Source organism: Siphateles boraxobius, unplaced genomic scaffold (genome assembly GCF_051911475.1).
Source record: "Siphateles boraxobius isolate OS27281-9 unplaced genomic scaffold, OSU_SipBor_1 25, whole genome shotgun sequence".
NCBI classification, from domain to species: Eukaryota; Metazoa; Chordata; class Actinopteri; order Cypriniformes; family Leuciscidae; genus Siphateles; species Siphateles boraxobius.
The window spans coordinates 7,952,098-7,968,175 of NW_027508866.1; the positions used below are offsets into that span (position 1 = coordinate 7,952,098).

The 16,078-nt window shown below is 38.9% G+C and overlaps 1 protein-coding gene across 1 annotated transcript in view; it reads right to left on the bottom strand.

Moving 5' to 3' along the window:
* The window catches only part of ppm1e (protein phosphatase, Mg2+/Mn2+ dependent, 1E), a 51,776-nt gene that overhangs the window by 10,376 nt on the left and 25,322 nt on the right, over positions 1-16,078 (bottom strand). Inside the window, exons 2-3 of the mRNA XM_077242332.1 lie at positions 4,643-4,764; positions 856-1,055 (exon numbers count right to left, since the gene is read on the bottom strand). Coding sequence (XP_077098447.1) covers positions 856-1,055; positions 4,643-4,764 — 322 coding nt within the window. The remainder of the gene's footprint in view (positions 1-855; positions 1,056-4,642; positions 4,765-16,078) is intronic.

Below are 16,078 nucleotides of genomic sequence, written 5' to 3' on the forward strand. Positions count from 1 at the left end.
CCTGCTGATATTAAATTCTCTTCTCTCCATCAAAAAGGACATAAAAAAATAATCTTTAGAGAAGAATTTGCATGAAACAATCTCAATAACCATTAAATGTGTTGTAAGAATTTATTTGGGATACCACGGATAAAATGTCCCTATCTGACAGAAATTTCCTGAAATTAGTATTTATGAAATTATATTTGTCTCTGTGACAGAACAGAAATCTTGGATTATTTGATGTTCATTATACACTACTGTTTAAAAGTATGTGGTCGGTATGATTTTTTGTGTTTTTGGAAGAAGTCTCTTATGCTCACCAGCACTGCATTTATTTGATAAAAATAAAAAAATAGTAAAACTGTAATGTTGTTGTTAAGTATAATTACAACTTCAAAAAAATATTCATCATTTATTCCTGTGATGGCAAAGCTGAATTTTTCAGCATCATTATTCAAGTCTTCAGTATCAGATGATCCTTCACAAATCATTCTAATATGCTGATTTGCTGCTCAAGAAACATTTATTATTTTTATCAATGTTGAAAACAGCTGTGCTAATTTAATATTAGTAATCATGAAACTTGATACTTACTGACACCAAACTTTCGAACGGTAGTGTATATTATTAAAGGTGCTCTAAGCGATGTTGGGTGACGTCACTTCTTGTTGACGTTCGAAGTATTGTCAAACAAAACTGAGGCTAGCTCTGAGGCTAGCTTTTTACAGTGTGTTCAGGGGACAGGCAGCTAGCTGATAGTGAGGAGATATTTGCTGGATGTGACAAAAAAATGTTAGGCCTAAAAAACGTGTGACATCACTTAGAGCACCTTTAAAAATAAAAGGTCATTCAAACTCACGATCAAGGTCATACCTGTAGATTGAAGAGCGAGTTGAAGTCAGGAATGACAACATGTTTGTCTTCCATCTTTCGGCGCATGTTTTTAATAGCGTGGATGGAGGTCTCGTAGTACGGCATGTGGCGGCGGCGATACGGAAACTCTTTTAGCCAATGACAGCATGTCTCGCACAGCTTATTAAAGATCAGCCGTGCCAGCTTCACCGAATCGATCTCTGCCAAGGCAAATAACATGTTACATGTTACACATGCTAACACAAACACCCTGCTCAGATTCATGATGACTAATCAACCATTTTTTCATGTCACAACACTGTAAAAAAACACACACATGCACCATACGCAAACAGACAGTGCTGTTTTATGCTCACAAGCCAAACAGATTTGACTGTAATATCGTATTGGAAAGGACGAGTGCATGAGCTGCTGATTAAATGCACAGTGGAAGCGGAATTGAGGACAGTGGGCAAAAGAGGCCATCTGCCAACTGAGAAAGAGAGAGAGAGAGAGAGAGAGAGAGAGAGAGAGAGAGAGAGAGAGAGAGAGGAGGTGACTGGTTAATGATGATGGGATTGTTCCAGCTCTGGTCTCTGTGGACTAAAGCTGCCGTTCCTTCGTTCTGTGAAGTTCGATATCAATATGTTTGAAACATGCTCTCCCGTTCTCAAAGCTTTTCAGACGGTAATACGAAGCATTTGATGAACTAAGGTTTCTTTTGTTGATTTAAATAGGTTGAGTATTGAAAAGTGCCTATAGCCTATAGGGAGAGTTAATTTAAAAATGAAAAATCTTCCATCATTTACTCATCCTCATGTTTTTACAAACCCACATCTTAAAAGGTCGAGACGCATCGCGTCAGGTCAGATGTAAGTCAGACCAAATGCTGTTAGTTCTTATGTCTCTCATAATAATGCACCAAATATTCAGAAGTGTAAATAAGATTCAAAAGTTACAGGCTTAAATTTCAGTTCGCTTGTTACGTCAAGTTGTTGTATGACTTCAAAAGACTTGGAATATAGCATATGACTACTTTTATGGTGCTTTTTAAAACTTTTTAGTCTTCTGGTCACTGTGTGCATAAATGAAAAATATCTTACTATATTGAGTTTAAATTTATTTAGAGCAAATACCTTTTTTAATTTATTTTAACATATACTGCATTCTATTTACTATAATGATAATTATTTAATGTTATGGCCGATATTAAAATTCTATCTTGTCTAAATAAATTAAAAAGTAAAACAATAAAAAATGTAATTATTCTATATGCTATTTAATATACTGTTTTATATGCGACAAGTGAATTTAGGCATCCCAACATTGTAATGTACCGTATCAAAATGGATATTTATTTTAAGATAAGCTAAAGATTACCTTTAACAGTGTTACATAAAGCTGTTTTACGACTTTAAAATATTTGAAAAATAGCAAGAACTATGAACAACTTTAATCCCGCTTTGGGCTTTTTAGTCTTTTGGTCAATATTTGCATTCGTTGTATGACAAAAGTGCAGCATGGACATTCCTTAAAATATTTCTTATGGTTTTAAAGAAAGAAAGTCATACATGTTTGGAAAAACATGTGGGTGAGTAAATTAAGACAGATCTTTATTTTGTAGGTGCAAAACCTTTAAAAGTATCACTGGCAATCAAATTATTTGTTTCTCAATCTCATAAAATTTAGCTGGAAGCGTTTGCATTGCAAAGCTTATGGCAAAGTCCCTGATTTTCCTAATGGAGTGTCTGTTTTTTATGACTCAATTTGTGGCATATTTTTCAATGGCAGTATTTCCTCTTCCCTTTTTGTCCATCAGTCCACCGAAGTGCTGCTTTTGACAGATGTATTTTATCATTGTGTGGACGAAGAGGCCTTTTAGATTGTTTGATGGTTGTAAATTAGACATTACATGCTCTTTCCTCTTCCCTTATCCTTTTAGATGCTCTCTCTCTCTCTCTCTCTCTCTCTCTCTCTCTCTCTCTCTCTCTCGCTCTACGTCTTGTCTCCGTGGGCACAGAGTCTAAATTGAATCTGCCATCTCAGGGCTGCGCTGGTGAACAGTATGTACTGCCTTTGCCCTGAGCAGACGTCTGTCTGCCGCCCAGTGTACTGATGTCAGTCGTTTCCACTGAACATACTCTCTGCTGCTGGAATGGGTCACGTCACGTAGGCCTGTTTAAAGGACCGTACCTCCCGTGAAACCCTTGATTAACTGTCCCAGCTGAGGAAACCCAGACTCGGCTCAAGTGGAGTTCTCAAGCTCTGACGTATTTTTGAACAGTGCTTAAACTCAACGCAGATTGCGGTCCATCTGGCCTTATAAATCTACTGTCCAATCAGGAAAGTGTCTGGGATTAGTGTGCTATGTGAATGTCTGTGCTAACTCATGACGGCAATAGTTGGATGTGAACCACAGAGAATTATTTCAGCCTTCGTGACTTGTCGGAATGATTGTATTTATGAGATCAGTGTACATGAACGCCACCGCAATGTAATTAGCAGTGGGAAAACTCTGAATTTTCTTTCCGAGTTTGAGCATGTCTATTAAAGAATTATGACAGAAACAAATTGTTGTCGGTCATAATTAAAGATGAAATTTGTCATTTCTGAGTCTGAGAAAACTGAATTGTAATCTGTTTGCTTGTGCAGCCAGACCTAATTTCCCATAATTCACTGTAGCAGCACAAAAACGTTACAATACATAAATAAAATAACATACTATTTTGTCGAATTACATTAAAAATCAATAACTACATATGGCAATATGTAGTTATTGATTTTTAATCTAATTCTACAAAATAGTATGTTATTTTATTTATGTATTTTAACGTTATAGCACAAGAATATTAAAAAACATAAAATTACAAATAGTTATTTTTTTTAATTTATATACTATATATTATAATGATAATTATTTTCATATTATGGTTGCTGGTAAAATTCTAGAGTAGCTTATATTGTCTAAATAAATGAAAAATATAATGCTAAAAAACTAAATATTGCCAGGTGAATATAGCCATCACAAAATTATAATGAACAGTAAGAAAAATTAATATTCATTTTGATATTTGCTAAAGATTACATTTAAAAAATGATCACGAAATAATTAGTGTTTTTAGAAATATAAGGTGATCCAAAAGTAAAAATACAATATCGACCGATAGATATAAATGTAAAACATCTTAAATATAGGCTGATAACAAATATGGCACTGAAATATTGTGCACCCTAACTTCATGCACATCAACATCTGCATGCCAGGCATTATTTGTTTTGACATACTTTCAGTTTACACTTATTGCCACAGAAAAGGTCTTGACGGTGAGAGCGAAGCGAAGGGGGAAATTAATCAGAACGGACATGATTACATAACAATACGAGGTGATTGACATTCAAATATGAATAGATTTTCGGAGCTTTCCTTTCAACAACAGCTAAAACTGTGGCACATTAGCAGCCTTTTCCATCTCAAATTCCTTTGCCATTTCAATTCGAATAAAAAAAAAAAGAAAGCAATTCAGGCCAGCGTTAAGTTAGTAAGTGACCTAAATTTGCACTTGAATAGGAGGCTTAAAATTGTGCAGAATGGCCTACATTCGGATCAAATATTATGTGATCTCTTCTCTACTCGATAGCAAGACTTCAGTACAGATTCTCTGGCTTTATTGATGCTGCATGACTTCAGATGGGTCACGACGAGTGTCAAAAACTACAATGAATCAACGCTAGACTAGTCTCGGTCCAAGTTATCCTTTCATTAATGGAGTCTTCAGTTTATGTGATGCAGTTTTTATGGGTCACTCACGAGGCAGCCTGTCTGTTCCGTCCTCCGCACTCTTGTTGAGATAGTACACAGAGAGATCGCTTTGCAGAATACTGTCTGCCGTACCACGGGCCAGAGCTGCAGCCAAGGAGAAAGGGCAGTTACTGTGAAAGAGAGAAGAGGAGAGAAAGAGAGAGCGCTTTAAAACATCTGCTGAGTAGATCACGGGAACATTATGCAAAGGAGCGCTGTCAGGAATTGATTCAATTTCCCCTTCATTTTTTCTTTCCTCAGCACCAGAGCGAGAGCTCGTTTAACCGTGAGATGATGAGTAGGAGGCAAAAGCAATATGCACAGGTCAAAACAGAGAAAATGGCCTGAATAGGATCACTGTGGACCAAAAAACTCTTTACAAACAGACTTTCTCCAGCAAGGGTCAACTATTCCTTTAAAAAAGCTTATGGTGGGGAACAAGGATAAAAAGCTGAACTGTAAGTGTTAAAGCCTGGCTTTTTAACTACTGATGTGAATATCCTTTTAGGGCTTGTCGCTCTGATGGATTGAGAGAGTGAGGAGAGGCACTTTAAAACTAGCCTGACCCAAATCCACTTCAGCACTCTGCAGTGCTTAGAGCCCAGACCTTGCTGGATCACTGAAAATAAATACAACTGCACATTATGAAATCAAGAGCCGACACTTAAAGACAAGCCCCGTCATCCCCATAAGAGGATTTCACAAGAGATGATCGTGGAATTCTCATCCAAACAGAGCAGGGATCTCCCCGTTAAATGACTGACAATGATTTTCAAGACAAGGACAAGAAATCCTATATTTTATATGACACATTGACTTTTTTGGGGGGGTATATTAGAAGAATAAAAAAACACACGCACAAACACACACACACGTTCAAAAGTTTAGGGTTGGTAAGAATTTTTTATGTTTTTTGAAATACGTCTAATGCTCACCAAGGCTGCATTTATTTGATCAAAAATACAGTAAAACAGCAACTGTAATGAGCATTTACAATTTTGGTTCCGTTTCACTGTGTTCTGTTCCTCTTTTGCCTGCCTTACTTCTCTAGTTAGTTCCTCTGGTTGTTAATTAGTTCCCACACCTGTTCCGGTTTATCCTTAATTACATTCCCTATGTATTTAAGCCCTGAGGTCTTTTTTGTTCAGTTCTTTGTCAGTCGCAGGAGAATAACTTAACACAACCCCACACTAATATGTTTTAGTTTGAAAACGTATATTTTTTTTTAACGTTTTCACCTTCTCTCTTTTGTTTCCCCACTTCTTCTTCGTGTGCTTTATTACATTACAGAAATATTGTGAAATGTTATTACAATTTAAAATAACTGTTTTCTATTTTAATATATTTTACAATGTAATTTATTCCTGTAATGGAAATATGAATTTTTCAGCAGCCATTACTGCAGTCTTCAGTGTTACATGATCCTTCTAACATGCTTATTTAAGCCTCAAGGAACATTCATCGCTATTATCAATGCTGAAAACATTTCTGCTTAATATCTTTTGTGGAAACCATATATTTTCAGGATTCTTTGATTAATAGAAGGTGCAAAAGAAGAAAAACCTTTATTTTGAACACAAATATTTTGTAACATTACAGTAGCATTATAACTATCGATCAATGTAATGCTTCCTTGCTGGATAAAAGTATTAATTTGAAAGGTACACACATTTGAAAGGTACTGCATATATAAAGTACACAGTATATTATAAAGAAAATCCAAAAAAAGAAGACTATTTAATTATTGCTTTTTACGACCATTCAATAATAATAAAATAATAATAATAATAATAAAAACACGGATAAATAAATGCAGTTTCTAATTGTGGAAAGGAACAGTTATCTGACTAGAGGAACACATTAATCTCAGTGAATAAATATGCCACAGAAATCTTCTAAACGTGTGTCCTCGACAGTGTCAATGTGCCATTCCCGTCCACTCTCTGTCTGTGAGCGGCTTCAGCGGCGTTTGCCAACATTCTGCTGAATTAATAGCTTCAGCTGTGGCCTGATGAGAGAGGATAACACAGCCATCCAATAATGTGATGTACTAATCCTCAAAACATTTATTATGACGCGCTCAATTTATGAACGATGGTCCATAATGAATTAAAACAATCAAAACAATGGATTTAATTCTAAATAAATTCCCCAATATTAATGTAATGCATTATAATGGTACTAAATGTTCAATTATAATGCCAATCTTATACATGTTGTATGTCATCATCTATACCATTATAATACTTACATATTCTTGGTTACACCATAAATTGTAGAATGTAAAGTATGAGCAACCCACAACTAATGTCTTATATCAGTTACAGTTCTCTGTCAAGGTGCTATCACGAGGGAGTATTAAGAAAATATAACCAAAAATTAGGCATTATGAATATCTTAATAATGCATTAAAATGCCTCCGCTCTGGTGGCCATAGACACATTAGGCTGTACAGCAATGGCAGCTGATGCGCCTACGTAACCATGACAACCCTGACAGCACAACGTGGGCTGCGCCATGACGACGGGATGCTGTGGTGAGTGATGTTGTAGTGAGGAAAAAAGCCACCATCTGCCCTCAGGTCAGATCACACGTTAGATATTAGAAATCAGAGCAATCTCTAACTGTTTCACACACACACACACACACACACACACTGGAATACCAGCCCCGCAGACAGGAGGGCGGAAAGTGGAGCGTTCTCAAGGACGACTCAATGACGGTCTGCTCCAAATGAAAGGATCCAGCAGAGAGATGAGAAGGAGGCTAAAAACGAACAGATTCTCCCAGACAACATGATATAGTCGGCTCTCTCAGTGTGAAGAAGTGATGAAAGAGAGTTCCTTTTAATCAGAATCAATTTACCCACATAACTTTCCTAATTACACTGTACATCTTTTTTGGATCAATCTATCCATGTATTATCTGTCTATCTATCTATCTATCTATCTATCTATCTATCTATCTATCTATCTATCTATCTATCTATCTATCTATCTATCTATCTATCTATCTATCTATCTTTCTATCTATCTATCTGTCTATCTATCTGTTTTTTGATCTATCCACCGTTCTATATCTATGTTTATCGATTTCTATCCATTTATCTGTTCATCCATATGTTAATCAATCTAATGTATCTGTTTATAACTCTTTCTCTCTTTCTCTCTCTATCTGTCTATCTGTTTTTTGAATACCTATATATCTGTTCATCGGTTTATCTATGCATCTATCTATCCACTTATCCATCCACCTATCCATGATACCTATAACTTTGGTGTATGAATCAGATCCTAAAAGACACTGGAAGTCTTTGAAAGCATGCGTGTCACAGGGACAGCAGTGTGCATTAATGTCAGCCGTGGCAGAAATATGAAAAGATGGGAGAGAAAAGTGACAGTGAGATGTGGGAGGAACTGATGGCCTGAGGAGGGGACGAAGACAGAAAGAGAGAGAAATGACATGCCAATTGCCATCACATTCTGGGATCCTCCTCCGCATTTCCATTCATAGAAATGCTCTTGCTCTTTCTCTCCTTCTCACACGCACGCAGCCGTCACTACCTGAGGGGGAGGGGGTGCTGAGGTGGGGAGCTCTGATTGGCTGAGCCTCTCGGGCACAGATAAGGTGAGCCAATGGGAGACGGCCGTTTCTTGAACAGCACAGAGGTGTCGGAGGGATGCAAAGGAATGAGGATTAGAGAAGAGGCTTTTTTTGTCCTCTCAATCAAGTTGCAAAAAAAACATCTTTATCCCCAGACTTCAAAGTGCCGTCTCTGTAGTAGACAACTAAAATCTCACAGCATGGTTATGTGTTGCAGGATAAACAGAAATTAGGAATAAATAGAATTGTCTCTGCTCTCATTTTGATTGTGTTTAACAGATTATCCTGGTTACGGAAGATAAATGCAACTATACAGCAGGAGGGTAAAAAAAAGAGAAGGAGAGCGACAGAAACAGAAATGTGTCGGGGAGCCTCGCTTTGACGTCATTCAGAGGAATGAAGGCTCAGTGTGGCTAACACTATATAGTCACACTTCATGTCAAGAGAGAAATGATGCTTATGCACACACACACGCACACGAATACACGCTGTTGATGGACTTGCATTGCATTTGAATGCAGTAATTATAACTAGGGACGTAATTAAAGACCCACACACACATTCAAAATTAGTTTCATCTCATAATACAATAATTAAGCAAGCTACAAGAGGCTGTGTTATATTTTAAAGGGCTTTCTTGCAAGCTCTCAAGTGCCTTATAGCTATAATTAAATATAATACATAATAAAAATATTAGATAAATAATCTTTAGTAAATATAACTTAACCTTTGGTGTAGGATCTACTTTGAAACAATTCTCTCAGAAATTGCTAGTATATATAATAGTATAATATTTCACAAATATTTACAAAGTGCAAGTGACATTGATTTAAACAAGAAATTTTCTAGAAAGACCGAAAGAGTATTTTCTTGTAAAATTAAGTCATATTTACAACTTCGAAAAATCATTTTCAAAAATCGACAACATTGGCTCAACCAATGCAGCGCGTTTGGGGCGGGGCTTTCTGTCTGTTCAACCAATGGCAAACAAATGAAAACTAGTGTTAATACAGTCATTATTTTAGCAATTCTGTTTAAGCAAATCTGTTTTATAATAGACTATAAGAGTAGATGAACTACAATTTTATTTTCCAATACATAGATATGGAAACAGTTACGTGTATCTGGAAGAGCCTGTGTTTGTTTCACTGTGGCTTGGCATTCACGTTCTAGCCCACCTACTGCAAAATCATGTCGCACACACACACACACACACACACACACACACACACACACACACACACACACACACACACACACACACACACACACACACACACACACACACACACACACACACACACACACACACACACACACACACACACACACACACACGGCTCTCAAGGGGGTTTCTACTCCTACATTAACTTTCAATGTCCTTGACTGTGTAAGATCTCCCAAACACTCAACATCATGTGTGTGTGTAAGAGAGGATTTTCCTTTTCACACACAGCTTCTCCTCTGAGACGCCAGTTCAGCTTAGCTATACGAGGCTGTTCTGTTGTGATCCATGTTTGTGATGTGCTGCTATAATGAAGTATCATTAATCCTCAAGAATAAACTATGTATGAAGCTAAACATGCCTAAAATGATTATTAATGGGATAGTTCATAATTTATTTACCCTCATGTTGTTCACAACTTATATGACTTACTTTCTTCTGTGGAACACAAAAGGTATTTTTAGCAAATAATGGCTTAAATTTGTGGTCTGTTCCGTACAAAACTATCATTTGACATCAGAAGAGTAGATGATAAATATGGACTACATTTATGGTATTTTTTTTTTGTTATTTTAGAGTCTGATAGTCCTAGTCCCCAATCACTTTCATTATATTTTTTTCATTAAAAAAAATCTTCTTTTATGTTCCATATAGAAAGTAAGTCAGAGGGGTTTGGAGGACATAATGGAAAGTAAATTATGACAACATTTTTCACTTTTCCTGTAATGAGCACAATGTGCGCAACATACCATGTTTAATTGTGTAATACAGCATGTAGTGGACTTTCCCCAGTTCATCAGAAGAGCTAGTGGGTGGAAATTAAATGAAATTTGTTGGTGCGAGTTGATAAGTTGGAGTGTGTGTGTGTGTGTGTGTGTGTGTGCGCGCACATATATGACTCAAGGGTTATTAATAGAAACATTCAGGATTAACACCAAACTAAATCCTCTTCCTGTCCATCACTCTCTCAATCTCTCTATTACACCCACTATCCTCCCACACACAGACCCACACAAACACACACACACACACACACACACACACACACATACAATAACAGCATGCCTAAATAAAGACTAGTGCTTGTTCTGGGTCAAGGACCTTCATGAAAACCCCACTTTTCCCATCACTCCTCTTCTGCTCAGTATAGCGCCTCAGAGTCACGCTTTCGGAAAGGGAGGGAGAGAAAAGAGAGAGATGGCGTCATCACACCCACACATTGCGCTAACCCACACTTTTCATACTCTCTTCCTTTGACCTGCCTGCTGACGTCGCACAGGTTGAAAAGCTTTGCATACCTTTATGACAAACTGAGTAAGAGCTTAATAGAAAGAGAGACAGAATATGAGACCTAAAGATAAAGAGAGAAATAGGGCTTTATCAGAAAAATCTGCTTTTTGATGTCACAGGAAGTCGTGTTATCTCAGGTAACAGATAAAGGTGGGGTACACAGCACAACTGGGCCTCAGAAAGCATCCTCATTATTTAATCTTTATACGGCAATTTTAAGGTACAGACAAGCAGCATTTAGTTCTAAATGTCACGGACTGTTTCGTCTATCATCATTTCTTGAGGCTTTGTTCAGAGTGGTGTACAAAAATACATTAAAATGAATAAAATTATGTCCATGCCATTATTTACAGCAAAATAAATGACTTAATCTTTTCACTCCCTGTTCATACCAAGAATGATAACTATCAATTTAACTAGAGAAAACAGTGTTAGTGCCAACACTGACGCACAATAATATTCAGTTTATTATAAGCGCATTCTGAAAGTGATTCCAATAATATCGTTGCTCTGTGTGATTAGAGTTATAGTTGTGGTGTTCCCAATTCTCATAGAATTAGAGCGATTATTAAAACTTAATATAGTTATCGTCCTTGATGTGAACTGTGAACTAAGGTCTTCAGAATGTCATTGTTCTTTGAAGGAACCACCAGCATGATGCTAGAATGTTGTTAGGGTGTTGCTATGTTCTTTTAAAGGTGTTCTGAATCGGTTTTAGAATGTTGCTGTGGTGGCTAGAATGCATGGTTTGGTTGCAAATCGGTTTGCTACTGCATAGATATATACATACGCTGCATCCAAAATCTAATACTTTCCTACTATAAAGTATGATATATATTAAAAATATTAAAAGTTCCATTGTAAAAACATGTAATTGTCATGTGTCAGTGTTTGTTTGTGTTTTCATTAGTCACATGTCTTTGTTCTGTTTTCCCGCCACTCATTTGTTTCCATGGTAACCCTCATCTGTCTCACCTGTTACCTCATCTATGTCACCTGTGTTCTGTCAATCAATGTTCATCTGTGTTTGTATTTAGTTCCCTTCTGTTCAGTCAGTCTTTGTCTGTTCTCCGTTGTATTAAGTGTGTGTGAACCTTCTGCCTGTCTGTACCTGTTTGTATAATTATTGTAAGTAAAAGCTTGCATTGGAACTTTAGACTCCTCCTCCTCCTCATCTTCTGCTTGCACTACACAGAGACGGTAATATTGAGTTAATACATATAAAAACACAAACCAACACATTTTCACCTGTGAAAAGTTATCCCATTTGTTCAGGAATTTAAATTAGCGGTTGAATCTACGAATACCTATGGCTTACTGGCCCAGTTTTTGTTTTTTTATTTTTAATCGTCCAGTAAAGTATAAAAAATTTTTTACCTTTTGATAATAATAAAAGCACACTTCTCAACAAACTGTATAATTTGATCAAACACTCATGCCCTTTTTTTAACTAAGCGGTGCCAAAAAAATTCTAATTCTTGACACTAATTCTTAGCACACCCCTAATTGATTTCCATTACAGGAGAGTAGGTGTTAAAACTTCATGCTGATTTGTACTCGGCTTTCGCCAAGATAATCACCAACTAAGACGTAGCTTTACAGTAAACTATGCTTCTCCATCCATTTACGCTTCTTTCCATCTGGTGACGTGAATCTCCTTCTGTCTGGTGTTAATAGCTGCAGTGTATTGCGCGTCAGCACACACAACGACTGCAACCAATGTGCCGTCCGCCCATAACAACCCTCTGGATTGAGCGGAGTAGGGAACATCTCTAGGGTCTTCAAGTGGGCACCTTCCGTCCTCAGTGTTTCGTCGACTAGCCCACGACACCTCAAGAGGGCTCGACAGTGACTCTGGCGTCCCAGAGTCACCCCCCTCCGTCCCCCACTCAACTCAGCCCAGCTTACTGACCTCTACTTCCCTCTTGCTGCTGAGACCTAACCAGAATCTCACAATCTCTCCACAACCCAACCATATGCGCCAACCCGTTTGACTAAGGCTGTCGAGCCCCACTGGTGCGTTAATATGCAGTTTCAGTGGCAACGGTTCCGTATGGCATACCACCTACCGCAAAACACAATATCTGCCCAACAAACCCGTCATTCACGCAATATACACAGGAACGTAATGACTGTAAATACTAAACAACCTATACAAATAAACCAACAGTTGCTGCTGAGACCTAACCACAATCTCACAATCTCTACGCAACCCAACCATACGCGCCAACCCGTTTGACTAAGGCTGTCGAGCCCCACTGGTGCGTTAATATGCAGTTTCAGTGGCAACGGTTCCGTATGGCATACCACCTACCGCAAAACACAATATCTGCCCAACCACCTGTCATTCACGCAATATACACAGGAACGTAATGACTGTAAATACTATACAACCTATACAAATAAACCAACAGACTCTTCAAGTTTTCAAGAAATCTATGAAACCGTAGCATGGCGGCCTGTACACAGCCAGCTAGAATCTTTCTGTCTCAACCACAGCCAGTTGCTGCTCCTTTCTGCTGCTTCAGATAAGTTCTTTACTGTGCGACGCAACTCTTGGCCACTGAATCCGGCGTCTCTGAGGAACCGGGTTGTAGAGTGTGCCACAAAACCTCGACAACCCACTTCCACTGGATAAACCCGGACTCTCCATCCTCGCTGTTCTGCTTCAGTGGCCAGATGTGCATACCGCAGTTTCTTCCTCTCATATGCCTCATCTGCAGCATCCTCCCATGGCAGTGCTAACTCTATCAGTTGAACAATGCGTGCTGATCCAGACCACAAAACAATATCTGGTCGTAGGTTAGTGGTGGCAATCTCAGGTGGAAAAATAAGCCGTTGATCAAGATCAGCCAGCATCTTCCAGTCCCTAGCAGCTTCCAGTTGTCCTGGGCGAGAATTGGTGTTAGTAACTTTTCTTGGTGGTTGCTCGCCTGGGCGGAGGAATATTGTCTTCTGCGTGTAATGTTTTGCTAGAACAGGCGGCAACTTATTGGTCATACTACGCTTGCCTTCCAATGCTAAAGCCAAACATCGCAATACTTGGTCATGGCGCCAAGTAAACCGACCCTGGCTAAGAGCCACCTTACATCCTGTCAAAATGTGCCTTAATGTGGCAGGTGATGAACACAAGGACAAGAGGGATCCTCTCCTACCCAGAGGTTTAGGTTCTGCGGTGATGGGAGAACATCATATGTTGACCTAATAAGGAAACTGATCCTACTCTCTTCCATTGACCAAAGGTATTGGCAGCCCATTTTGCGTTGTTCCACACTCTCCCATCTCATCCACTCTCCCTGCTTGGCCTGGGAAATGGCCTTTATACATCTCATCCTCTCCTCCTGCTTTCGCAACTCGTTGACTACCAGCTTCCTCCTTTGAGCTGGGCCTGCCTTGTGCCATTTAGGAGGAGCTAAACTCAGCCCAAAACCCCCTCTTCCATGCTGTACCTGTCCCACGATATCCCCAATTTGAAGGTCAGCCTTTGCCTCTACTACAGATTTCTTTGCTGACCACTTTCTACCAGTTTTTACCACAGGGGCTGCCTCCCTTACACATTTGTCGCGTGACTCTGCTAAAGTCATTTCCAGTCTGACCTTGGCACACTTAAACTCCTCGGTTAAAGCAGAGACTGGCAGCTGCAATACTTCTTTACTATAAAGTCCCACTCTGCTGAGGCAGAACTCCCAAACATTTCCTGATGTATGAACTTATTAAGGCTTCCAGCTTATCCACTGTTGTCAAAGAAACCTCGTAAACAGTCAGTGGCTACAGCAACCTTGGCAGTAGACCAAACTGAAAGCACCAGAGTTTCAGTTTGCCTGGTAGAGCACAGCTGTTTATGCTCTTCAACCCTTCCACAGCTTGTCGTCTAACTTCTCCCACTCGAACTGTGTCCTTTAGATCCCCATCGTACCATCTCCCTAGACTCTTCACTGGCTTCTGAGAAACTGTTGGTATTGCCTCACCATTAATGAAGAATGTTTTATCTACTACCTTGCCTTTAATTATTGAGATGCTCCTTGATTTAGATGGGTTAAATTGCATTCGTGCCCATTCAATATTATCTGTTAACTTCCCCAATAACCGATTAGTGCAGGCTACCGTTGTAGTCATGGTTGTCATGTCATCCATGTATGCTCTGATTGGTGGTAGTCGCATCCCAGAAGCCAAGCGCTCTCCTCCTACTACCCATTTTGATGCCCTAATGATTACTTCCATTGCCATGGTAAAAGCCAGTGGAGAAATGGTGCATCCTGCCATTATTCCAACCTCTAAGCATTGCCATGTAGTGCTGAATTCTGGAGTTGAGAAACTAAATTGCAAATCTCCAAAATAGGCTTTCACTAAATTTGTTATCGACATCGGTACCCTGAAAAAAGCAAATGATGCCCAAAGAAGCTCATGTGGCACTGAACCATATGCATTAGCCAAATCCAGGAATGTCACGTGGAGCTCCTTCCTCTCCTTTTTAGCTGATTGAATTCGTTGCCAGATAACACTGATGTGTTCTATGCATCCTGAGAATCCTGGAATGCCCGCTTTTTGAACTGAAGTGTCAATGAAGCAATTCTTTAATAGGTAGGTTGACAATCTCTGAGCAATAATGCTGAAGAAAATCTTGCCTTCGACGTTTAATCGTGAAATAGGCCGAAACTGACTGATGCTTGTAGCATCTTTTTCTTTGGGTATCGGCGTCATGCTCTAGGTACAACCTGCTTTTCCCAAGCCACTTTTATCAATTTCCACAGAATTCGTAGAACTCCTGAAGCACTCTTGTACACTCTGTACGGAACTCCATTAGGCCCTGGAGATGATGAAGCCCTTGCCTTTCTCACAACCTGCTCTATCTCTTCCATTTAGGTGCACATACCTCCATTTGGTATTCTGGTGGATTGACAGGTGGGATGTCTGACGGAATTGACATAGGCTCATGCCTTTTTGCATCTGTATGCGTTTCCTCCAAATATCTCTCTAGCTCAAACCTAGATGCTTTTAAAGTGCCATTCTTCTCACTGGTAAATAACTTCTTTACGAATTTGATTGGATCTGTATAGAAATTAGCCCTCGTACGCTCCTCCTTTTTGTAGCGTTTCCGTAGGCGCTCAAGCTCTGCGTAATGTTCCAAGCTTATCTTTTATGGCCCTTTGTAAGAGATTGAGTCCCTCCTTCTGATTTTGTTCCGCTCTTTTCCATTGCTTCCTCAGATGTCTCCTTTCTCTAACTAACCCTTCAATTTTCTGCTGCCGTCTAGACAATCCAGGAGAAGTTTGTACTTTTTCCTTCCTTTTTTCCACACCAAACCTCTCACTTCCATATGTGTAAAT